Here is a 26,617-nt window from a genome sequence, read left to right as displayed (position 1 = left end):
CTGGCGACTTCTGAGTTTATACTTCTAACCCACCTTTCTCCCATAAACTCAAGATTTGAATACCCAAATATTCATCTCAACAGTGGTTATCTGATTAATATCTCCAAGCTTAATATGCCCAAACTAATCACTTAGCTTCCTCCCAAACCTATTCCACCCATAGTTTTTCCAATGTCAAGTAATGATATCATTTTTCTAGCTGCTTAGCACAAAAATCTTGAAGTTATCCTTGAATCATTTCTTTTTGTCATACAACATATCCATTGTGCTACTTTTAAATTTTTCTCAGACTCTCACCACCAGCTGTTACTATCCTAGATTGTTTCCAGTAGCCTCCCAACTGGTTTCTTTACTCAGTTCTTTCACCCAACAAAGGCTAGATTAATCTTTTCAGTACATAAGTCAAATTATAAATTTCTTCTATACTAAAAACCCTTTAGAAACTTCCTATTTTACTCCTGTTAAAAACCAAGTTCCTTGAAATCACACACAGTCCCACGTGGAACCTGACCCCTGTTCTCGCTCAGAACACATCTTATTCAAGGGAGACATTTCTCACTGATCCACCACAGTGTTATCTGCACTACACCCCAACACAGGGCCCTTGCCCAGCTCTTCCTTCTGCCTGAAATGTTTTCCCTGGAGTTGACCATGGCTTCCTCTCCTGCAGGTTTTATCACTCTCTTAAGAAGACCTTCTAAAACATGCCTATTTTTAAATTAGAATATTTTTCATCACTTCCCATCTCCTCCTCCTGCTTCATCTCTATGGCCCTGAAGACCATCCAAATGTTACTTTTGAGATTGATTTACTCTCTCGGATAGACATTCCACAAAGGTTGAGAGGCATTCTCTGCTGTTTGTCCAGTGCTGTTATTCTAGAGTGGGTGAGTGAACTGCAAATAGAGTTGTCAAGCAGCTTGTCTGGGTTTGTGAGCTTCCAGGGCTGAAGCACAGATTTCCTGCGCCAGCCAACAACTCTGACTCCAACTTTTTTGGGGAAAAGGAACTTACTCTTTATGACATGATAATTAGTTTTTAGATTTTCTAGTGGATAAATATTTTTAAAGCACTTGGAACAGTGTCTGGCCCATAGTAAGAACTCTGTGTTTATTTTAAAAGCAATAAATACTTCATCAAGCATTTTGTGATAAATAACATTGACAGAATGTGAACCAAGACCAGTAATTCTCAAGAGGTTCAGAGGAGTCCTAATTCTATTATGAAGAGTGGCTTTATTTTTTTATTGTTTTGCCATGCTGAGAATTGACCCTGGAGCCTTGTGCATGTGAGATAAGTGCTGTACAACTGAGGTCCACTCCTAGCCTGAGAGGGGAATTGAGTCTGACTTACAGAGCAATTGAATATGACGGCTTACTAGAAAAATATCAGTAGTCACATGCCCTCTTTACTCTAGAAAAAAGTAAACTACCCAGTATGCTCAATGGGATTATAGATACAGATATTTATTAAATAACTCTAAAGAATTACATTTGATGGTGCTGGCAAAACAGGTTATCTATATGTAGAAGAATGAAACTAGACCCCTCTCTCTAATCCTGCACAAAAATCAACTCAAAATGGATCAGAGATCTAGGATTAGATAAGAAGTTATCCAACTCCTAAAAGAAAATTCAGGATCAACACTTCAGCATCATATAGGCAAGGCAATGACTTTATCAGTGGGACCCCTAAAGCTCAGGAAATAATTCCAAGAGTTAATAAATGAGACAGCTTCAAATTAAAATGCTCCCACATAGTAAAGGAAACAATTAAGTGAAGAGAACCTACATAATGGGAGAAAAGCTTTGCTTGTTACTCTTCTGACAGAGGATTAATATCTAGAATATATGAAGAACTCAAAAAACTCTACACCAAAATAAATAAATAAATAAAATGAACCAATTAATAAATGGGAAAGTAAATTAAACAGATGCTTCTCAAAGAAGAATTGGCCAATAAATATATGAAAAAATGTTCAAGATCATTAGCAATTAAGGAAATCAAAACTATAGGAGATCTCATCTCAGTCCAGTCAGAATGACAGTCATCAAGAATACAAATAATAATAAATGCTGGAGAGGATGTGGAGAAAAAGGAAACTTTTACACTATTGGTGGAATTGTAAATTAGTACAACTGTTATAGATGTCAGTATGGAGGTTCCTCAAAAGACTAACCACCACATAACCAAGCTGTACCTCTCCTTGGTATTTACCCTAAAGAATTAAAGTCATCACACTATAGTGACGTGTGCAAACCCATGTTTATAGCAGCACAATTCACAGTAGCCAAATCGTGGAACTAGCCAAGGTGTCCATCAAGGTATGAATGGATTTTTTTAAACATGGTATGTATATACAATAGAGTTTCATTCATCTATAAAGAAAAATGAAATTGTGTCATTTGCAAGAAAATTGATGGAACTAGAGATCATTATGTTAAGCAACATAAGCCAAATTCAAAAGGTCAAAGGTTGCATGTTTTCTCCTGTATGTAGAAGCTAAAGAGGAAAAAGGAAAAGAAAGAGGTGGGATGGAGATCTCATGAAAATCAAAGGGAGCACAGTAGAGGAGGGGAACCAGAGGCTGGGAGGGAGGGAGGAAGGGCTGGACAGTGATATTAGTCAATTACATTGTTATATTGTGCACAAGTACAGGTATGTCACAACAAATCCCATTATTGGATAAAACTGTAACGTACCAATAAAAAATGTGAAAAGAAAAACAAAAAAAAGAATTGCAATTGAGCTTAACCATGAAACATATGGTTATAAAAAAATTACATCAGAGGTGTGAGCTCAGGGATAGAAAAAGGAAAGGGGCTGGATGGTGTCTAGCCATTCACTAGGTGAACATTCATGCACCCAGCACTTTTTAGGGGATAGGGCTGCCTTCTAGGATCTCACCACCTAGTGGAAGAGAGATACGTTAACCAGCAGTTCCCAGTTCAGCCCTAGTGCTGATAGAGATGCACCTGGAGTAGGTTGCTTTCTCGTCTCATTGTGATATCCAAATAAAGAAATCATTTGCTACCAGTAAAATGTAGTGGACAGAACTCACCCATTTCTATCCACACCTTGAAAAAGGCACATTAAGATGCAAGAAATAAAATTGAGAGTCATGAACAGTGGCATTTTTTGTTTTATTTTGCAAGGATTGAACCCAGAAGTGTTCTACCACTGGGCTATGTCCCCAGCCCTTTTTATTAAGACAGGGTCTCAATAAGTTGCCCAGCTGGCCTCTAATTTATGACCCTCCTGCCTCAGCATCCTGAGTTGCTGAGATTACAGGAGTGCACCACTGCACCCAGCTCTGAACAGAGATTTTTAACTTTGGCTGAACATTAGAACTAGCTGCCAGGAGTTTTAAAATTATGATGCCTAGACTGTTCCCCAGATGAATCAGAACCTCAAGATGGGACCACGCATCAGTACTTTTATGCTCTAATTTTTATAAAGAGAACAGGAGGGAAGACAACAGTACTCTTAAGATATCAACATCATTTTAGCACTTGAGTTGGGTCTGGATCCAAAATGGACTTAGCAGAACTAAGCAAACCAAAATAAAAAAATAAAAAATCCTGGAAGAAAGGAGGCTTGGAGGACATCTGTTAAAAGAACAGTGTCTGTCCTGCTTGGGAAGGCTTGGGACTCTGGGAATCTGGGAATCTGGGCATGTAGTAAAGGAAACACCAGAGGGTAGGCTCAAAGGCTGTGTGAGGAACAGCCAGGTGACACAGCCTGTCCCATTCTGCCCTGAACCTGCCCCAGGCTTGATCCCTGGAGAGAGAGAGAGTGAGAGAGAGAGGACTGGGTACAGTTGAGAGCAAGAACGAAGACAGGCCTATGAGAGAGTGGCAATTCCCAGCATCTTAGGTGTCTTCCACAAACGATGGAGCCAGACAGGCCACCAGGCAGTACACGAGAGCGTGCAGCACTGGGCAAACTGGCCCAAGAAGAAAGTCCAGGCCCCTTTTAACACCCTATGGGGATGTCCATCCATCCACAAGCTACACATCTTGAGTTTCTATAGTCAGCTTTAGAGGATCTCACTTTAAACAAGAAAGAACAGCAAAGTGATCACCAGATATTTAAGGTCAATAAAATGAAAGCCAAAAATCCAAACAGGCTGGCAAAAGTAAATAAATAAAGGAAACTTAGGGAAAAAATGACACACTTTAGTGAGCAGAAAAACAATTCCTAAGTTTATATGGATGGATAGATGACCACATTTAGATAAATTGATGGATAGATACAGACCTGGATATAAAATTAATAACCTCAGAAGAAAGTGGGAATATACATTTGCTGGGTGCTCTGGCCCATGGAGCATCTGTGCTCTGCCACCCCACTATGTGGGGATGACTAAGTCCTGGTTCTGTCACTCTTTGACTCTGTGGTTCTGGGCAAGTTACTAAACTGCTCTCTGCCTCAGTTTCCTGTATTGTAAAAGGAGATTCATGCCCTTCTCAAGTGCTAAAATGATGTTAATATCTTAACAGTACTGTTGACTCCCCTCCTGTTCTCTTTGTAAGGATTGTAGCATAAAGATACTAACACTTGGGTTCCATACTACTGTTCAGAGAACAAGAAAGAATCCTTAGAAATTATTAATATGATGGCATAATTTTTGAAAAGTCCATCAGAAAGTTCTAAAGTAAAAATTGAGGAAACTCTGAAAGAAATGAAAAAAATTTTAAAGAAATGATAATAAAAACAATAAGAAAAAGATGATAAACCTGAGAGAGATAAGAATCAGAGAGAGGGTGAGGATGGGGTGGCAGACAGGAGAAGAAATCATGAGAGTAATGACCCAAACCTTTCCCCTAAGTGACTGACAGAGGAGGGCCCCACCTAGGGCATACACCACGTCCTTTGTGAACACTGGAGTGAGGATCCCAAACATGTGCAGAGACTGGAAAGTGCATCACACCCCGAGGATTAGAATTTGAGTGGCAGAGGGGTAATCTAGTTCTAAGTAATGTGGACTTCTTCTGGAAAGGCCACCCTACTGCTAGAATGCCCTACTTCTAGAACATAAAATTGCTTTATTTAGATGTATTTGTGGCTCAAAAAAAAAAAAAAAGCTCTAGTGTGTAAGCAATATGGGGGCTCAACTCTTTGCTGAGTGAATCTAAAATTCTCATATCTGCCCCTGTCCAGGAGCATCTATTTCTTTTATTTTTAAACTAAAGAGTATTGTATTTACCACCTTCTTTTCCTCCTCCTCCGATTCTGTCTCAACTTTCTCTTCCAATTCCCTCCCCTCTGTTTCCTTTTTCTTCTCTTCCTTTACCTTCTGAGCCTTCACACTTTTGGGGTGTCTATTTCTGCCTCTTCTCTTTCTATCCGCAGAAGTCTGTGTTTGTCTAATAATTGGCAGGAGAGATCTTTTTTTTTTTTTTTCTTTTTAAGTGATGAATAGTTGGCGTCAGATCAAAGACAAGCCCTGTGGTTTTCTGGCTGCCCCAGAAGGGCGGTGCAGCTGGCTGGCGTCCCAGCTGCCTGGTGATAGGCATGTGGAAGAGATACCAAGCTCACAGGTCACTGTGTATGTGTTCGTGTACGTGTGTTTTTCAGGCCAACAGCAGGCTGAAGCAGATTGAGAAGGAATATACTCAGAAGCTTGCCAAATCTTCCCAGGTAAGCAACAGTAAAAGAACCAAAACAAAAACCAAAAATGAAACTAATACAACAAAGCCTTTGTACTTCAGAGTTAAATTTAATTCTTTTCAGTTTCTCGTGGATTAGTATCATATATTTGATGGGTATATAAATAAATAAAATATGTTTTTAATATTTCAAGAAAAAATGAGGCACATTGACCCATTTGAACCTAAACACTCACACACTCAGATGTTGTAAAACCAGCCTGAACACCTGAACAAGCCCAGGCTGAAGCACATTTCACAAGGGCAAAAGACACCTACATTTGTGATGTAAGCAGTTTGATACCATCTGTGCTTTTTTGCAGTATTACATTTTGCTTCCACTAAAGACTACTTTACAACATCGGTCAAAATGACAAAGAATTCTAGGTTAAATCAGCAAGCAGTGCAATTGTTGATTCCTTTTGGAAAAAAGAAATAAGTCCCTAAATCCATATCTTGCTGTTTATTATGAACTATAGTAGTTTTGATATAAGAAAGACCTATAATTGAATACTCATCTCTACTTGAAATATGATGCTCAGAGTACCTTTCTGTCTTAAGTTGTTACAATGTTGTCCAGTGACATTGTTTAGGCAATCCAAGCCTTCCCTAGTTATAAGGGTGATTCTAGAACAAATAGGTACTATTTAATCTTCATTTTGCAGATGGATAAATTAAGCCATTTAGTTTTGTAAGCTTCATATCTAATGATTTTTAAATTGGCTTGTCTTATATATTTACAAGCATACAATGATATGTGGTAGTAAACTGAAGTTTATATTCCATGTTATGAGTTACCACATAACAGTAGAAACAACAAAATAGCAAAACAATAATGATATCCAACTGCTTATGAGAACTAAGTCTGTTGACTCATTCAGCCTCATTCACAGGAGCTATGGGGTTAAGAACTATATTATTGGCCCCATTTTTCCAGTTGAGAAAACTGAGACTCAGAGAGATGTGATCACACAAGTTAGCAAGTGACTAAGCCAGGATCTGACTTCAAAGTGGAAATTCCAAACCTCAACACTACCAGCCTGGCCCAACCCTTTACATTTTTAATATGGCAAACTTTAGTGATAGTTATCAGGAAGTGTCTTCAGTTCTATAATTATTTCTAAAATGTGCATGTTATATAATTCTCATCCCATTAGGAAACCAAAGTCTTTGTCTAAATGAAGAGTCAGATATGTTTACATAAGAGTTGATGGTGGTGTCTTGTTTCCAGTATTCCAGCCCTTTTTTGAGGAGGAAACATAAAGTGTCCTTTTTAACCCCTGAAAGAGATTCTTATAATCGAAAGAAATCTTATTATTCCAAAAATTAAAGTTTAAACTAAAACATGACAAATCCCTACTGGCATACACCTACATCCTGCTTATTTTGGTTTATGTTAAATGGGGAAAGCAGGCTGAGAGTGAGATATAAGATAGCTAATAAAAATGCCTAAGTAATGAGAGTATAAACAGGAGTACTTAAGTTTATCTAAAGAAATGTCTGAAGCAGCCCGATTAGGTGACATTAAAGCAAATTAAATGTAAGTTAGTGTTGTGGAAGAAAGCCTCCGCTTTGGAGTCCACAGGCCTGGATCTGAATACCAGTCCTACCACTTGTGTGACCCCGAGCCAGCTCACCTGCCTTCTTTGGAATTTGGTTCCTCATTTGTTGGATGGGGAGGCAGTGCTGACCTCACAGAACAACTCCAACCACCGAGTGAAACAATGCCAGCACGCCTGCCATGTGGGGCCTCCCTCAAGCCAAAGCCCCACAGAGCTGGGAGCAATTTTAGTGGAAGTACCAAAACTGCAGTTGAGAAAGGACACAGGGAGGGAAGAATTTTTAAAAGAGCTGTAAGAGGAAGAAATTATTTCTCAGATACTGTGTTTTAGAGTGTTCAAGGATTGATAAAATCTCCCTGCAAAATTTGGAGGCTCATAGGGTCACTGTTTTCTCAATAAAGACATGAAAGAACAGGAAAAGGATGTGGAAAACCCAACCAGGAACAATTGTCATGCTATAGTCCTTGTTTCATAAATGAAAGGACAATGCAACACCAAAAAAGAAAAGAAACATGGAAAGGACGCAGCAACAGAAGACAGCCCTTCCTCCTCATAAGAGTGAGAGCCTCACTTGGATAATATTTTGTTTGCCCACTGCTGAATACATATTAATATGTATACTAATGTAGGTGTATCTGCAGGTATTTATAGCCATGAAGTAGCACTAGAGGAACATTGGTCTATATGCCAGTCAGTGCCAAAAAACAGATATTTTTAAATGAATTATAGAAAACAAAACCATGATTGGCTTTTTCCACTTTCAAGTGGTGGCTTACTGGAATCTCTAATACATATCTCATCAAGTTGATAGGAATGCCAGAAGCAAAGTTGCTTAACTCCGTTTATCAGAGTTTTTTAAATCTCTCTTTTTAAAAAGATAGTAAAATGAATGCCTTAGTGATGGATGCATTGGCACCAAGGAGAGCAACAGGTTAAATTTGGAAAATATTTTAAATATCTTTCCTCCTTTAAAGGAAGCTACTTTATCTTTAAGATTTTATCAAGCCTGAGGACCTAACCCACCAGCACATGGGACCCTGAGCACACCTGCGGACTTGGGCTTCTCCGAGGTCCTCGCGTTCGCCATGTCCCCAGTGCTGGCATCATCTCTGGGCAGCTAACAGACACCATTTCCCTCAGAATCACATATTTGGGGTTTTAATCTCAACATTATATATCAGCCTTGCTTTTCCAGTCTTAATGCAATTTCCTTGCTCCACAGTCACCTAGCGGCCTTTTTTCAAAGAAATATAGTGCTGTTTTGCAAGAAGATGCCTCCTTGAGAACCACAGCTGGGACACCAGCCAGCTCACCAGTGCTGAGGGACGGCTCCCTGCTGCCCCACGCTCGCTTCCCCATCCCATACACGTTAGTCCCACTGGCTCCTGACTTCGTGTCACTCTCCAGGGGCCAGCCCAGACCGCAGAGGGTAGTGCGGAACTTCAGAGTGCTAACCTTCCTAGTCAGCAATAGAGCTCATCATGTCTGTGGTGGTTTTTTGCTGTTGATGTTTTATTTTTGTTTTGTCTTGTGGAGTTGAACCCAAGGGTGCTCTTCTACTGAGCTATACCCTCAGCCTTTTTTTTTTTTTTTTTTAATAGAGTTCCACTAAGTCGCCCAGGCAATCTTTCTAGATTATATTGTAGTTTCAGAAAAATCTCAAACTACAATATGAAAAACATTAGAATAAGTTAAAGGTGAAATTTAACCTCTGTGGAATTCTGTTATATTTTGTTTATTTGTTTACTGTGAATCTGGGGGTTAAACCCAAGGCCTCGTGCATGCTAGGCAAGCATTCTACCACCTGAGCTATATCCCCAGCCTGAAATTCTGTTATTTTTAAGATCTTCAATAATATCCCTAACATTTACACAAAATTTTCATTGCTTAACAATTATTAAACTACCATTGCTTTTAAGGGTTAGGTTGCTTACAGCATTGGCCCCAAATAGCTCTTCTTTTATTTGCCAACATATTTTTAATATCTATATGAGAATGTTCTATGCCAGTTCTTTCTCTGAAGCTAATACAGGGTAAACATTTAGTTAACTAGTGGCATTTCACTTTATGACTTTTAATTATGATTTAAGCACAACTGGAAAGTTTTAATTATATTTGTATATATTACCTTTTATTTTTCTCAGAAAATTTTTACATTATTTTTCCATTAAAAGTCTATCCCAATATAATTTTCCAGGTGATAATTTTTCTTAGTTACCATTATTACAGTTACACTACTTAAATATTTATTAAGTACTAGTTCTATGCACTGGGCTAAGATGAAAATGATACATTTTCTTATACTCTGCAGCTACAACTAATAGACCTAAGGACCCATGCTTTGTTCCATATGTAAAGCATGCATGTTAATCTGAATGTTATGATTATTTATCAATCTGAAAGTAATTATTTAATCCTGTTTTTAAATATCACCCCATTTCAGCAGCCTCTCTATACCCATGATATCTGTCAGTCTGTTGGCCAATTTGTCAAACCAAGGTGTTTCACCTGAAATGGTCTGACATTCTCCTCCTTATGTCACCTTGATAATTTTTAAAAATAGCTTTCCAAATGTAGTTTTAGTATTCCTCCTGTAGGAATCTCATTATTCACCCAAAGAATGAAAAGGTTTTGTTTTCCCCAAGCGTGCCCCCTCAGAACATCCTGGACTTAAAGCTGCTCCCAAGTCTCCCTTTCATGTGGTCTTATCTTAAGTTTTCTGAAAATAAGGGGTCCCTGTTTTGTACCCCTGTGGTCATTTGAAGTAGTCCAAAATATTTTTATCTTCAGTCTCTGGTCAGTTATTACTAATCTCAATCCTAGAATTTTTTAAAACATAAAATTGCCTTGTACCTTAAAAATAGATCACATGACTGTGGTTGTGGATACGTGACTCTATACACATAATAAAATTATATAAAACTAAACACACATTACAGAATCTAACCCTTCATTTCTATAAGGTTGTGGTTTATTCAACTTGAAACATTGAAATATTAAGTTATTTTTACTCTTTGACCCCATGCTCTTATAAAAATATCAGTCTTAAATTTCGTGTTAGGCCAAGGAAATCCAGCTCTTTCTGATCCCTTGCTCCTTTGGCCATGTGACCAGAGTTGATTATTCTGTGCTTCAATTCTTGACATTTACTATAAGAATTTAACATTTCCCATTTCACATAGGTGCTATCAGAATTAATTGGATTGATACCAAAATGGAAACAACATTTAATCAAAATTCAGAAAACAGACTAAAACTGTTCTATTCTATTCTCAGTAAATGAATTCCTCCACTCAGAGCAGAAGGCCCCAGTTACATTTATATATAGCATATATGTATAGTTATATATATATCACTATTATGTACCTTATTATTTCACAATTATGGTACTATTTGATTATGTGTATATTCTCAATTTTAAGCTTTGTTACAGTGAGTTAAGTACTCCATATTTTCTGTAGCTAAACATGCTATTATTTATGTCAATAATAACAACTAATGTTTTATAGGACTTGGCTCCCCAGAGACTCCACACAATTTCTGCTTATTGTCTTCTCATGCCATAATCTGGTTTTGTCACCAAATAATAATTGGAAAAACAGAGCTCAAGAAAGATAGCTAGTGAGTCCACTGTTTCTCACCAACCAGCTCCCCTCCTGTGGAACCAATAGAATTATGTGCAAATCCAGGACATATTTTTTTTTTATTAGAAGAAACACCATTTCCTGCTTTTAAAAAGTCATCACTATTGAATTTGAAAGGAAATGGTTTGGACCAAAAGAAGTGCAGTGCTCTCAGTAGGCCCATTAAATGTCAGAATTCCTCATCATGTAGTTCATTTGAGAAGTGGGAGAGAACCCTGTCCTAGAGGGAACCATTTCTCACATATTGGGAATGCTGCTGGAGTCTCTGAAGTGGCACCATTTGAACCCAAGTCAACTTACGTGATTATGTACCAGTTCGGAAGAAGACAACATATTTGGAAGTATAAACTTCAATACCAAAACCTTGCTAAAAAGAAAAGTCAAGTCTGCTAGTTAGAGGAACCAGTTAATGCAGCAATGGATCTGACTGCATGCTTCAACTCCTGCTTGTCTCCTTGTTGATGTCATCTTCAACAATGTAAAATATTTGACATCTCTTAGTGCCTCTGTTTACTCATTTATAAAAGAAGGGTAATACTTGTCCCACAGTAGTAAATGACATAGAACTTGAGGTGCTTAACAGACTGCACAAACATTAGTGAATACCCAATGCTTATCATAGAACTAGGTGACCATGAGGAGTGAACTCTATTCATTCTTTTCTTTGGTTGCTACAGTTCAAAGTCTTCTTAAAGGCAGAATCACTTTTTTCACTCTAATAAGTATATTTCCCAGCAAAATAAAATCTGACGCTTTTCATATTTTTGAAATCACAGATGTTCTTTCTTCTGATGAGTAAATATTGTGGAATGTTATAGTGGAAATGTCTTCCAAATACATTTGGTCCAGCAGTTGTTCACCATTCACAGTTTTATTATAGTCTTTTATTGTTGGAATTTCATGCATTAATAGTGTATGATATGTTAATTGAAAATATTTACATTATGAAAGAGTTTTGCCAGATTCCATCTTTTGTTAGGCATAAATACATATAAAATAGATGCCTCTCACTGAAGATTGTGGAGTTATAGCATGCTGTTTTCATTTCAGATCATAGCAGAACTTCAGACAACCATTTCCTCTCTGAAAGAGGAGAGCAGCCGACAGCAGCTTGCTGCAGAAAGGCGGCTCCAGGATGTTGTACAAAAGTTTGAAGATGAGAAGCAGCAGCTGATTAGAGATAATGATCGAGCAATCAAGGTAATCTGAAGACTTCAGTAACCAGTGGTACCAGCTGCTTTCATGTAATTAAAAGGAGGCTGAAATCCCAGCAGTGGGCAGATGAATGCAGGTATCTGGCTTGCTCACACAGCCTGCAGTAATTCCATTCACTGGCCTCTACCTTTGATGTATCCAGTGACTCAGGCTGACTTCCCTCTAAGAGATTGCATGCCAGCATAAAAAGTCATTTTTGGCAAGCCCAGTCCATTCACATTGAACAAATATTTGAAAAATACCTTGTCCTTTCTCTTGAGAACCACTTTGGAATTGTCTCTTGAAATTAGAATGACTGTTTCAGCCCAGTACTGCTGCCTAACACATTCAGAAGTCAGCTTCCAATTTACATTCTCTTCTTTGCCCACATCCTTTCATTATGTATTCGCATAATGAGAAATAACCCATTGGAGGCTTGGAATGCCAACTATTTGATGTGCTTCAACACAGTACAGGGTGGACCGTTGCTGCTGAGAACTGAGGTTGTTTCCAAATGACTTCAGAGAATCACACCTTAATAGCCACAGAAAACTCCCTGGACTGATTCTTTAGGTGATAAGCAGGCAGATCTCAAAGTAGTTTTCTCTTGGCTTCATAGCAATAGGTGTTATTGTAAGCATCTACATCATGCTGTGTTTAATCTATGAGGATAAGCATCTGGAAACCTTTATAAATAAGGCCTAAAAGAGAACAAAAATTTTTTTAAAGAATTCCCACCAAAAGATTATTTTTCAGTGATTTGACTTTACTCTGACAATTTTTAAAGCATGTAGAGTAATCATACAAAGAAAAATTCAGGTTTTATTACTGCCCTTTTCTTCCTTTCCTTTTCCTTTTCTATTGCCCATCGTAAGCAATCTGAATAAAATTGGGGAAAAGTTAGTGTTCACATAAGTTATTTTCTTGTGTGTGTATATGCACGCACGCACACAAAACACACACACACACACACACACTCTTTAAGCCTGTGGATAATATTCAATAAAACAAAAAGCCTTGAGAGACAAAATCTTTAAGGCTATTACAGCCAGACTTCCCACTTTACAGGTAAAGACTTGTGTTTGTTAATGACATTTTCCCTACTTATTTCCTCATGTGAGCTTTTTCCCTGGTTGTGTGATGAGATTTTAAAAAACAAAAAACTTCCCTTTTCATATTCTGGTAATGTAAACACATCTTTCAAGGCTTTTCACTTAAAAATGCACAGGAAGTGTCCATTGATCCATCTGTTTTGCTTTGCATGAACTGAATTATGTACTTTGTCTAAATTGTTTCAGTTATATGTTTTATTTTAAGTGAATTTCTTTTCCATTTATGTTCAAATGCCAAGTGGTAGTTAATTTCCGAATTTTAAATAAATAATTAAATCCCTCTGGATAAGCAAAAAGGGAAAAACAAATTTGGTTACCCCTAACAACATAATTCCAATATTGTTTTTTGAAGATTAAAAAGTATGTTGAAAGAATTATAATTAGTATAATTGCCCATTTTTAATGACTTATTCTACAACTTTAATCCATTTACCTATTAAAAGGGGAAAACATTTTCATCCTCATTTTAAACAAAACCCAAATCACTAAGACTTAGCTTTAAATTATGGCAGTTTTTATGCATGTAGTATAAAAACATAAAGCATATTTAAAAGTCACCTGAAAATCAAGAATTAAAATTATAATCCAGTTAAGATACAATTAAGTTTTGGTTCACTTAAGTTAGGTATAAAGTTAGAGTTTTTTTTTCTAACCCACTAAGATACTAAAATACTTGATTTTTTTTTAAGCACTTGTCACCCTTGCTCTTTTTCCCCTAGGCTATGTCACAAAAAAATAATAGGAATAATATCTGATCTTGATGCAACATGTACTAAGTGCTAGGCTCTCTACCAAAAATTTTCATTCATCTCATGTTCCAATACCTCACTTAAGCCTTTCAATAATATTTTTTTACATTTTACATTTTTTTATTTTCTGTAACCTTTGGAAATTAATCAAATGAAACTCACCCTAACACTAACCCTAACCCTAACCCTTCTTCAACATGACTCTTAGTATTGAATAGTTCATTAGTTACGGTGAAAAGTATGGGAAGGAGTGGGAGAGTGCCAAAGTCACAGGTGGCTGGCACATACCAGGAGCCCAGTAAACAGTTAATTGAATAAATTACTTTTGTTTATTAGCATACCACTCAGTCTCAAAAAAATAAATAAATAAATGGAGAAAAGTAGATCCAAAGATAGTTATATGCCACTCTTTAAAAAAGGAAACTTTCTTTAACTTTACACCCCTCCCACACCCAAGTTTCTAAACACATCATTTCATTGTCTCAGTGATGGACGATTCCATGATGAACTTTTCTTTCACTCCCATAGCTTCTAGCTGTCAGAAAACCCCTGCTTTCCTTTACTGAAGGTGTCTGGTCCTGCTGGCCTTGGTGCGCCCTTCCAACATGCCCGTCCTCATCTTGGCTCCCAAGGCATTGCCTCTGGTTCACTATCTTCCTTTTCATTTAAAAACCTCTGCTACTGAGTGGGTTTTTGAAAAAAGCATTGGAACAGTTCCTTTAGGCTTGTGATCTAAGTTTGGTGACATGGCTAAGTCTTTGTCACCTGAGGATCTGTGGCAAATTCAAACTTGGAGACCTTTGTAGGCTTTGTTGGAGGTTTGCAGGCTTCAGCTAATCACTTCTCAGGGCCACAACTGGACTTTCTCCTTCCTCCACGGCTCAGGCAGGTCCAGCTCACTGTGGTTTTGCAGGATTCTCCTCTCCCACCTTCTTGCCCACTATTTTCTCCACTTTGGCCTCCCTGCCCATATGGTAATATTTATAAGGAAGATACTTTCCTCTTCCTGATCTTACAAATGGAGAAACTGAGGTTCAGTAACCAGCCAGAGACCATACTGCCTAACAACTGTTGGACCATGTTCAGTGTGCCTTACAGGAGAGCCTGAGGTATTGAGGGTTATGCCGTGCCTCAGGATCCTGCATCTTGTCTATGAAAACGAGTCAGATGACCATGTCAAGTGAACCGGAGATACTCTAGCTACCCTCTGTCCAACTGAATGATACAGCTTTTTTGGAAATTCTAATTATGTTTGAGTATTTTATACATACAAATAGAGATAGTAGATAAATACAAGTACTCAAAGACAGACTCACCAGGAAGCTTGGTTTCCTGGAACCAAATGCATTTGTCTGTAGATAAGTCAACAGTGCTATAAAAGCAGTGTTCGTGCTAATTGTGAAATGTCCTTCACCCACTTTCAGGTTTTTGGTGACCTAAGCTCCCTTTAGCAAGTGGTCAAGAATGGACGTGGAGAGAGTACACCTCTTCTTATCCCACCAGAGCTTCTAGTCATGTTTCCATGGGTGTTAAAATAATGCTTAAGAGAATACTTGAGGTATTAAATAGTCTACTAACATTGGCTGACAGGATTCCAGTCTCTGCAGTGTAACTTGATAAAACATTTTTGGAGGCTAATTTGGTGATACCTATCATTATTAAATTGCCTGAGAGACATACCTAGCCTTTGACCCAATCCCAGAATTTGGCCTAAGGTGACGATTAAAGAGGTGCAGTGAGCGTTAGGTAGTCAAGAAGATGCTTGTCCTGGCATTCATTCAGTAGTGTAATTTATTCAATTAACTATTTACTGGGCTCCTGGTATGTGCCAGCCACCTGTAACTCCAGCATTCTCCATCTCCTTCCCATACTTTTCACAGTAAATAATAAACTGAAAACTACTCTAAACTAAGAATTATGTTGAAGAAGGATAATTAAGCATGTTAAAAATGTTTGCAAGATATTTTTCCATGAAAATGCAGGTTACAAAACACATGAGTTCATTCTTTAGGGAAAAAAAAAAAAGCATACAAGAGCGAAAAAATTGCAATCATATATCAAAGTTCTACTGGTAGATATCTCTGAGTGGTGGATTTGTGTTGAAATTTCTTACTTTATATGTATTTAAATTATAATATCTCTTTTGCAATAAGATGCAACAAAATCCTTATCATTGATTATTTTTGCTCACTTCCACATTTAAAGTCAAGTTTATAAAAAGAATGATCTCTGCAGCATACCCCAAACTTGGTGGCTTACAGCAACAGCTATGTCATATGCCCATAATTCTCAGGACCAGGGATCTGGGCAGTGGGGCAGCTGAGTGGTTCTTCTGCTCATTATGTGGCATTGCCTGGGCACCTCACAGGGTTCCATTTAGGAGGAAGCTTGACTAGAGCTAGAATGTCTGAGGTGGCTCCAGAACCTCCCCAAGGGGCCTCCCTCTCTCTTTAACACAGTACAGACTTTTCACTTGGAGGCTGAATGGCAGAAGGGAGTCTTAAATCGAGATGAAGACAAAACTGCACTTCCTCTGAGGCCTGCTCTAGGAAGAATCAAAGTGTCACTTTCATCACATCCAGTTGATCAGAATGGGTCACAGGGACAGTCCAGAATCAAGCAAAAGGGAAATAGACTCCACCTCAATGGAAGCAAGGGCAGAGATTTTGAGGCCATCTTAAATCTGCACAGTAGTCTATGCTAAAGGGGAGATTTCACCTCCTATTCTTTCCTCAACTGTACAGAATAATACAAAGAAGAAAATACCTAAATTCCCACATCACGTAGTCAACACTGTTATCTTTAAGACAGATTTACATCCTTCTTTTGGGAAAGGAAAAAAAACACACAAAAAAAATTTCTGTTGTCTTTGTGAAAATAGAAAATGGCATGTGCTCATGACCAAGAATAATTCAAAATGCAGAAGATAAAAAGTAAAAGGTTTAAAAGTTACCTCATATCCTTCTCCCCAGAAATAATCATCATAGAATTAAGATGAAGGTCATTTCAGATACCCTATTATGTATAAGGAAAAAGAAGAAAAGAAAGCCAAATAGACTTATAAACTGAATAATACTATAGATTCTATTTTGTTTGTTTTATAAAACTATATAAAGAAACTAGTATAAAATAGAAGGGATTATTGAACTTTGGGACAGAATTTGATTTTGGACTGAAAAATGAGACATTTGTACTCTACACTTTCTTCCCCAACCCCTGCTCACCTCCCTACTTTAGATAGTAGTTTCATTGTTACACCACCCAAACTCAGGAATTCTGACTTCTTTTTAGTTATACCCTTTGGTTTAACACTTTTGCTATATTTAAATGGGTACAGTGCTTACACCAGGGCTTTCCCACAGTCTCTCCACTCCCAGAGCTTCTGCTTTGATTTGGTTCTTAATTGGCTGGATGGGACTAAACGGCACTCTCTACCCTGAGGTTTTCCGTGATTAAGAGACTGCGGGTTAACCATTGTGTTTGAAAGGTGTTCTTGTTCACATTGTCTTCCCATGGGTAGACCGTGCACATCTAACATATTGCCATGAAAAAGGCTGAGACCAAGTGTTCCTCCATATAAATGATTTGCTTTTATCTTTATTTTTCTGTATCTATTCACTTTTTATTTGTTTATTAGATAGATGAACCAGGATACATCTAACTGTTCGGCCTTCATTAGCAAGTGCTTCTGAAGCACAGTGGTTCCCTTTCTCTGTAGACAAAGTTGACTTGTAGTGTCTGCATGTTTTTTAACCTGAGGGCAGCAGCAGGAAGAGCTGAGTAGAATGGATGTGGCGCTGTGTTGGGCTGACTGTTCTCCCTTCGAGATTTCATTAAATGTGGTCCAGGGTTCACGCTACCAACCTTGGAAAGGACTTCTCCTCTCCCTTAAGTTTTGAGTTATCCAGATTTCAGAATATCCTCGAAGTCCTGAGACTCACCACCCTGATATTTACTTGTTTTCCCACTGCATCCATCTCCACTGCTGTCAAAAAGGGGAAAAGTTTAGGCTGCCCACACAGTTTTCCTCTCTCCAGATTTTAGTGATATCAATGAGATATTTCTCAGGATTTTGTTGAGTCATATCAAAGAACCACTCTGGGGAGGAATGGCAGATTTTGAAGATGAATCTCTGAGCAGCCAGCCCTCCACTGGGTTCCAGAATTGTGTTCCTTTTCCTTAACCACAGGTTTTTAATGGTGTTTTTTATTACGTCGACATTTCTGCCCTATATATTAGTGTGTTTTGCGAGATCTTACCCTTTGTTTTTGTTCTTTTTGATAGATGAACTAGGATAAATTCAGTAACTGACCAGGATATGTCTAACTGTTCAGCACTTATTGGCAAATGGGGATTGAACCCAGGGCTCATGCATGCTAATAAGCACTTGCTCTACCTCTGAGCTATACCTTCAGCTTCTAGTTTTTACTCCTGTTTACTCATTTTGATTGATATTAAGAGAGGGAAACTCAATTGACTGATTTTATGAGTCAGTCTGACTTATTTATAACATTTGACAAGAAACCTGTGTTGGTCAGCAGTTGCTATAATAATGCTGCAAAACCAACAGTCCCCCAAATTCAGTAACTTTTAATAACAAACATGTAATGGGTCACTGATGTGATTTGGGTTCTTGCTGTGTGTTGCCTGGGTTTGATTGGCTATAGCCAGCTCTACATGTCTGCACGATCCCTCTGGACTTGTAGCTGCCTGGTGTTCCTTTTCCTGGTGAATTACAGAAGTACAAGAGGATGAGTAGAAAACTCCCTGCATCCTCAGGCTCTCTTCTGTCTGTGTTGCCAGGGCAGGGAAATCATATTCCCACTGTAGTGGGAAGAGACTGAACAGTGATTTACTCTGCACACAACCAGCCTCTGATAATTCCCTTAAGTTCATATAGCAGTTCCCTTGTTTATCTACCTTTCTGAAATCCTCTTTTCTATTCCCGTCCTCTCTTTTCTTTTTTTTTTTAACATTTAAATAATGGTAGAACTCAGGCCCCTTGAATACTTCTCATATAATTGGATTTTGATTTTTCACCTTTTTTTCTCAAACTCTCAACCCATATTTCTAACTACCATTGAACATTTTCACTTCAATGGAAACATGGTCAGCTCGAACTAGACATCTCATAAACTGAATTCATTTTCCTCTTCCACTGGCCCAACCTGCACCTCTTCTTGTATTAATTCTTTGAATTCAAGTGCCATCATCATCTAGTAAGTCACTCAAGTCAGATTCTGGAAGTCCTTTTGAATGAATTCTTCCTTTCCCTAACCCTCATAGATTAATCCTAAAGACAACTTGTAGATATCTCAGACCCCACTCCCCAGTCACTGGTTCTGCCCTCTAAATCAGACCTGCCTCGTCTTTGACTTTGCCTCCTACTGTCCCTCCTATGTAGAATCACTACTAGTAGCTCAGTCTCTCACACTGCTGTTATGTGACCTTTCTAAAGTACAAATAACAGCATGTTATTTATAACTTAAAATCCACCCATGGCTTTCCATTGCCTGAAGGAGAAAGCCTATAGTTGGCATCATGACATATGAAACACTTTATGATCCTAAACAGGAATTCTCAAGATGTTATCTTCATACTCCTATGGGTCCCTGAGACCTTTACAGGGGCTCCACAAGGTCAAAACTATTTCCACAATAACACAGAGATATTGCTTGCCTTTTCACTATCTTAACATTTACACTAATGGTATATAGAAGCAATGGCAGGTAGCTACTGGTCCCATTGAGCCATGGTAGTTGTCATTACATTCTTCACCATTTCATACTTGTGGTTTACACATTTTAAAAAACAGAAGCAATAACATGTCTTAATATCACTAAGCCTCAGATCTTGGGACCATATCACTTTTAACAGTAATAGGAAGCCCAAGAAAGCCCTTCTGCTACACCCCACAGCAGGACTGCCATCTCAAGGAAAAGCAGCCGTGCATCTGAGTGTGAGCTGAACTCCAGCTGCTCTGAGAGAAGTTGACAGACAACCTGTGCTTATTCACACTGGAGTATTTGGCAGACGTTTTCTCGAAAATGAAGGAAGTGAGCCTGACACTTCAAGAATAACAACCGACTATATTGTTGCAAATGAGAAAATTTGTGCTTCAAGCAAAAATTAGAATTTGGGAAAACTAGTTCCAGCACTGTGAGCTTGACAGCTTCCCAGTGCTTAAAGATGTGTCTAATGAAGTCAGGGATTTTGTAAGTGATAGGAATGGAAAGAACGGGGCAGGAAGAGAATGAAGTGTCTTAATATTTACAAGATTTATATAACTCACTGAACTATGTTTTCCAAATGATCAATATCCTATGTTACCAAACCACGAACAGGTAAAAGATTCATTCAAGGTACAAAGAACCAAGGGATTTAAATTTAGCCATATGAAAATTTCATTGATAGAGTCTTAGATTCCTCATTGCAACTAGCTTTTAAGAAACCCCACTTTTCAGATATCCCCAGGCACCTGAAAGGCTACTAAAATACTCCTCCCTTCTCTAACAATTTCTCTGTGTGAGACTAGATTTTCTCCCAATCCTTCAATCAAAGCAACATTTTACAAGAGAGTGAATGCACGAACAGATAAAAGAATCCAGCAGCCTTCAGTTAAACCATACATTTAAATCTTATAGAAATATAAAACACAGCCACTTTGCCTCACAGTTTTCTTTTTTTACTTTTGAAAATAGTTTTTATTTTTCAAAATGTGATGTTTATATTCACCCATAATGGGCTTCTTACTGCTACTTTAAAATGAATTAAATGTTTTAATAATTCTTAGTTTTAATTTCCAATGTGATAAATATTAATAGACGTAACCCACATAAACAAAAACTCCCTGGGATTGTTCACTTTTAAGAGGGAAGAGGGATCCTGGAACTAAATAAAGCCTTGGAGTGCCACCTGTCTGGATAGCACTCTCTCTCCCACTCATCAACCTCTGTCCTCACAGGTGCCGGGCTTGCTGTGATCCCAAGCCTCAATGGTAATCTCTGAATAATGTGTTCTGTGGTGACGTGCTCTGTGTAGCACATTCTTTCCTTTTAAGATTTATATGTCATCTTTTCTGTGAAGTGCCAGTCTGAGAAGCTCATGCCAGAGGTATTCATCTCTTTAATGAAGTTTTTGCTAGGTTATAATGCTGATCCACGGTCTTTCATCCTGGTCCTGGAGGTCCTTGTGCAAATCAGAATCTACAGATTCCAGGAAGGTGATCTGATGCTGCCACTCTTCTTCCCAGTGGGGTCTGGGACAGTGCATTGTCATCAGACACATAAATGAACAGTGAAATGTATGCATATTCCCAATAAATGGGATAAACAGAATTATAAATACTCACAGAATCAGTCAATCAACTTCTTGTTGTCAAATAAGTTAACTACAACCTTTTGAAAAAAATGTGTGGTTTTTCAGAGGATTCCAGCATTTGGGAAGGCAGACAAGAAGTCATGGACCTATGTTTTGATTAATTCTTTTCTCACCAACTAAAAAGCTTCTTGAGAAGGGAGCATTTACTGCAACATTTGTTTCAATGGAGGTGCCAGAATATGCTAAATAAATGAAGGATGCTAGCTCTTGAAGCAAGGCTCTGGTAACTAAAATGTTACTTTATTCTCACATTGTTTCGTTTATGGCAGCCAGCTTGTATATATTCTGTGATATAGCAGATATGGGAAGAGCTCAGGTCCTGCAGCAACAATTAGACATTTTGTCTCATTGGGCAAAACCTGATAGAATACTGTGCACCTTCTATAATCTGAGAGCAAAATTTATATACTCCAGCACAAGTGCCACAAAAGTTGTACGTCAAACCCAGGGTATCTGAATATTAGTTGGCCTGTCCACTGAACTCACAGAAGTTCACTTGGGGAAATGTTAGGAATAGTTCTATAGAGAGACTGGAACATTCTTCTGCCCTGGCTGCACTGCTAGGGCTAAGTCCTTTCTTTGAAGCCAGTGTATTGAAAGTTCCTCACTGTGAAGCCAGATGTCCAAGTAGAGATTTCATATCAAGTAGAAATGTTGTAAAATTTTTGCTTGCAGGCATAGAAAAGAGATTTTAAAGCATTGAAGCTTCCCTTCGTTGGCCACTGACTGGAGTTCACGAGAAAAGGTCACCTGCCAGTAGGACATCTAGAAATCTGGTCTGTGTTACCAGAAGGGCTTGAGGGGGCGAAAGAATATTTCATAAGATTGGGCAATTCTCACTGTGCTAAAAGCTTACAGGAATCTATTTCCCAAAGAATAAAATTACAAACCTCATTGCGGGGTTTTAGAAGCATTGAGAAACAGAAAGAAATCTCAATGCCTAGCATCAAATGGCTTTGTTTGGGACCTGTTCATTATTTAATTCTTGTCTCCCCTGCAAGCATGTCCTAAGGGCACAGAAGAAAGTGGCATTTTCTTTTGTACTCTCTTGAATTAGAATTAATAATGCTAAGAATAGAAATGTATTTTCCATCCCACCCAAGAAGCTTGCCTGCTCACTCAGAAAGGAAGACAGAGCCATTCAGTCACAGTGGCATAAAGCGTAAGTGCCATTCTCCAGGAAGAATGCTCTGGAAGATAAGCTTGGATACAGCGTGGCTGTGAATTATGACCTTGCTTCCTAGAGCAAGGAGAAGCAATAACAAATGAGCAGAGAAGAAGTGAGTCTTCCCTCAGAAGTGTCCTACCTGATACCTTTCTTCCAGGTTTATTGCACGGCAAAATTTTATTTCAGAACTTGTCAAAAAAATTCTTTGTTCAGAAGACAAAATCTTTCAAGTGCTATAAAAAAATATTTTTAGTTCTTGAAACATTGCCTTCTGGGCTGGGGATGTGGCTCAAGTGGTAGCGTGCTCGCCTGGCATGCGTGCAGCCCGGGTTCGATCCTCAGCACCACATACAAACAAAGATGTTGTGTCCACCAAAAACTAAAAAATAAATATTAAAAAATTTTAAAAAAAGAAACATTGCCTTCTAAAATAATTAAAAAAAAACAATTAAGGTTTGATGAGCAATGATGAATGAAGAATCATTAAAGGAATATTGGAGAATAGGTTCCCCTTCACCACTGGCCAGACATATTACTCCTTGGAAGTCAGTAGGTGGGTCACTTTACGTGATTAATTTTATTATTGCATGGTTCCAAATGAACATTTTTGGTTTGTTAACTGTTGGCATATATATGGACACATGGTTTTTCAGTGTTTAAAAACTTAAGAAATAACTACTTGGAAATTTTTTGTAACTTTTAATTGGTGTTAGACATAATGAATTCACTGTGGTATATTCATAACACACACAATTCATAATTTGGGCTATTTCATTCCCTGTACCCTTTCTTTTCCTCCCCAATCTTTAGTCTACTGGTCTTCTATTTTTAGGAGATCCTTTTTCTTTCCCTTGTTTTCTCTAGCTTACAAATATGAGAGAAAACTTGCTGAGTTTGGCTAATCTCTCACTTAGTGTAATGTTTTCTACTTCCATCCATTTCCCTGAAAATGACATAATTTCATTCTAATATGTGGATGAACAAGATTCCAGTGTGTATATATAGCACATTTTCTTTACCCATTAATTGTTCACAGACACCTAGGCTGGTTCCATCACCTGGCTGTTGTGAATTCTGAACATGGGTATACATGTATCATTAACTGCTTGGAAATTCTTAAACTTTAATAATTCTAAACTATACCAGAGAGAGTTCAGCATACAGTGTATAGTGAACATAAAGATTGCTGAAATTTAAAAATGTAAGCCTCAACAACCAAATTAATTGAATGGTTAATGAATGACTAATATATACATACATATACACTACCTATGCCTGTACACATTATATATATTTGTGTGCACATGTACATTCAGAAGTACTGGGCCATAAGAATTCGAGTTAAAGAAGATGATGATCACTTTTGTTGTCTTGACTTAACTGTTTGTCCAGCCCCTCCAACAGAATCTGTATTCCTGTTCAACTTCTGGTGATTTCTGAAAAACCTCCTTTTCATCATTTATTAGAATTGAAATTTATACCTCTTCATACTCTTGCAATATTATCTCTTGCTTCCCAGGATTTGTTCTTAGAAGAATACAGTACTTTGACCTTGTTTTCCTGCCCTGCCCCAGCTTCTCCATTGGTAACAGCAACATCCAGGTGAATTCTTCCTGTTGTGGCATTTCAGAACCACTTGTGCCTGCCTGAGCAGTAGATGTAACATGAAAACAGGTGCACACTCCTACGAATTCTTATATTTTGAGAGGTAGTCATTAAACATTTACCCAGGGGCCGGGGTTGTGGCTCAGTGGTAGAGCACTCACCTAGTATGTGTGAGGCACTGGGTTCAATCTTCAGCACCACATAAAAATAAATTAACAAAGGTATTATGTCCATCTACAATTTAAAAATATATATATATTTAAAAAAACATTTACCATGCACCATTGCTGCAACAGTTCCCTTTCCTCCACTTTCTTGATAACTGATTCCCAGCTCCAATCCCAAGATCATGGTGACACCCAATCTTATCATCATAAGGAGTGTGTAATTGGACAGGTAGATGGACCACGTTCCGGTATCCCTCTTGCAACTCTTTAGCTACCAGCCAACCTCTTGCTCTTTTTCCAGTGTGTCAGTGATTTAACACTTCCACTCATTCTTTTTTTTAATATTTATTTTTTAGTTAATAGGTGGACACAATATCTTTATATTTATGTGGTGCTAAGGATCAAACCCAGCACTTCACGCATGCTAGGCAAGCGCTCTGCCTCTGAGCCACAACCCCAGCCCAATACTTCCATTCATTCTTGAAGTCCATTTTGGTAATCCCAACATACTACAGAAGGTTTACAAAGTGACCTGTCACCTCTTCTCCAAACCCAGTGATGTTTTCCTGCTTCTGACTGTCCTCTAGCTTCCAGTACCCTTTGACTATATTATCCAACAGTTCTCCTTCTAGAACAGGAGTTGTCAGACTTTTTCTGTAAAGGACCAAATAATAAAAACCTTAGACTTTGCAGGCTGTACCATCTTTATCACAACTACTCAGCTCTGACATTGTGATAAAAAAGCAGCCTTAGATAAGTGGCAACAAATGCCTGGGTGGGTTTGGCCTGTTGGCCGTAGTTCGCAAAATCCTGATCTAGGAACTCACTCTGTTCTTGGCTTGTACGCTACTTTTTTTATTTGCCTTTTTTGCTAGCCCGTCTTCCTCCTAGTTGGGTGTTCCTCCAGTTTGTGTACAGAACTTTGCTTCTCCATTTTCTTTCCATGGTAAATTCACCTCTTCCGTGACTTGAGCTGTCACTTCTGTAAAGATGATTCCCAGAAGTTCTAGCCTATTCCTGGTTGGGTCCTATATCTTGCATTGCCTGTAAATCATATTCTTTGGGAGGATGAACTACCATTTCAAAGTCAGTAACCACAACATTGAATTATTATCTTCCCTTCCAAATTGGCTCTTCCTTCCAGTCTATCAGGGTGACCACCAGTCTTTCTGTTTCCTGTTAGAAACTTTGAGCTCATCTTTGTCCTTTCTTTCCTACATCCCAATTTATCTCAAGTCTATCACTAGAGTCCTTGAATGTATTTCTTATTCTTCTGATATGACCCTATTCAGAGCTGTTCTCAACTTGCGACTGATTTAAAACAGCCTCCTCTCAGCTGATGTCCCTGCCAAAAAGTCCTTCAGTTCCATTCCAGTGTGAAGAACTCTGCCAGAGAATTCTTAAATCACTGTGATTTCCCTGCCTTACAAAGAGTGCTGAGAAATCAATAGGAAAAGACTAACAATCCAGGAGACTAAATGAGCAAAGGAAACGGACATGGGATCCACAGACAAAGCATTAATGTCCAGCAAACATGAAAAATGTGTTCAGTCTCACTCATAGTTAAGGAAATGTAAATCAAAAGGACAAAGTCTTGAAAGGCCTATCGCCATCTAACTAGCATAAATTTTAAATTTGGAAAAATACCCCCAAGTGAAGGTACGGAAAACCCACACTCCTGCACTATTACTGGGAATATAGACCAGTGCAGCCTCAGTGGAGGACAGTATGGTCATATCTACCAAGGTTTTGAACACAATCTGGCATGGAAGTTCCCCTAACAGGAACTTATCCCAAGGATATACTTGCAAGCATGTCTTTGCAGCATTGTTTGAGCAAAATGATAAGGAAAAAAAAAAAAAACAATGATAATTCATCGAGGCAATGAAATATTATGAGGCCATGTACAAGGAATGAAGTAGATCTCTGTGTGAAAATTTACTTGCTGATTTTCTATAGTGAGTACAAAATGTCATGAATATTTAAAATATCCTGAATGGGTGCTCAAAATGGGTAATAATAATTAATTAGAGGTAATTGGACATTTGTACTTTATATTTTTAGAGATAAATGTTAGTTTTTTACACTGTCATCTTACCAAACTAAATTCGGAGGATTGCTTATAACATCAAGATCAAACTTCTATGCTTGTTTCCCAGAGCTATCCAGACTTCTCCCTGTCCCTCAGCATGCCATTCTAGCCAGGCAAGTCTTCTCACTGCCCATGAGTACCTTGTAGGTTCCTTCTGCCTGTTGCTCTCAGGCAGCTGTCTACCCCCGCCCCTTTGCAGCCTCTTTGCCTCTCAATGGCCAGGTATTAACAAGGCCACATCCCCCTCCTGCATTAAGCTCTCCTTACTGCCCAGTCTCCAAGGAACTTATGTCC

General features: G+C 38.3%; 1 protein-coding gene across 4 annotated transcripts in view; it reads left to right on the top strand.

Annotated features, from left to right (window-relative positions):
* Cep112 (centrosomal protein 112) overlaps positions 1 to 26,617 on the top strand; it is a 472,932-nt gene that overhangs the window by 366,865 nt on the left and 79,450 nt on the right. For all 4 annotated transcript variants that reach the window (XM_076869863.1, XM_076869862.1, XM_076869864.1 and 1 more), the window contains 2 exons: positions 5,580 to 5,642; positions 11,907 to 12,056. In XM_076869863.1, coding sequence (XP_076725978.1) covers positions 5,580 to 5,642; positions 11,907 to 12,056 — 213 coding nt within the window. The remainder of the gene's footprint in view (positions 1 to 5,579; positions 5,643 to 11,906; positions 12,057 to 26,617) is intronic.

This window comes from Callospermophilus lateralis, chromosome 11, assembly GCF_048772815.1.
Source record: "Callospermophilus lateralis isolate mCalLat2 chromosome 11, mCalLat2.hap1, whole genome shotgun sequence".
Taxonomy (NCBI): domain Eukaryota; kingdom Metazoa; phylum Chordata; class Mammalia; order Rodentia; family Sciuridae; genus Callospermophilus; species Callospermophilus lateralis.
Note: the sequence above shows the minus strand (reverse complement) of the source record. Positions and strands in the feature narration are given on the sequence as shown.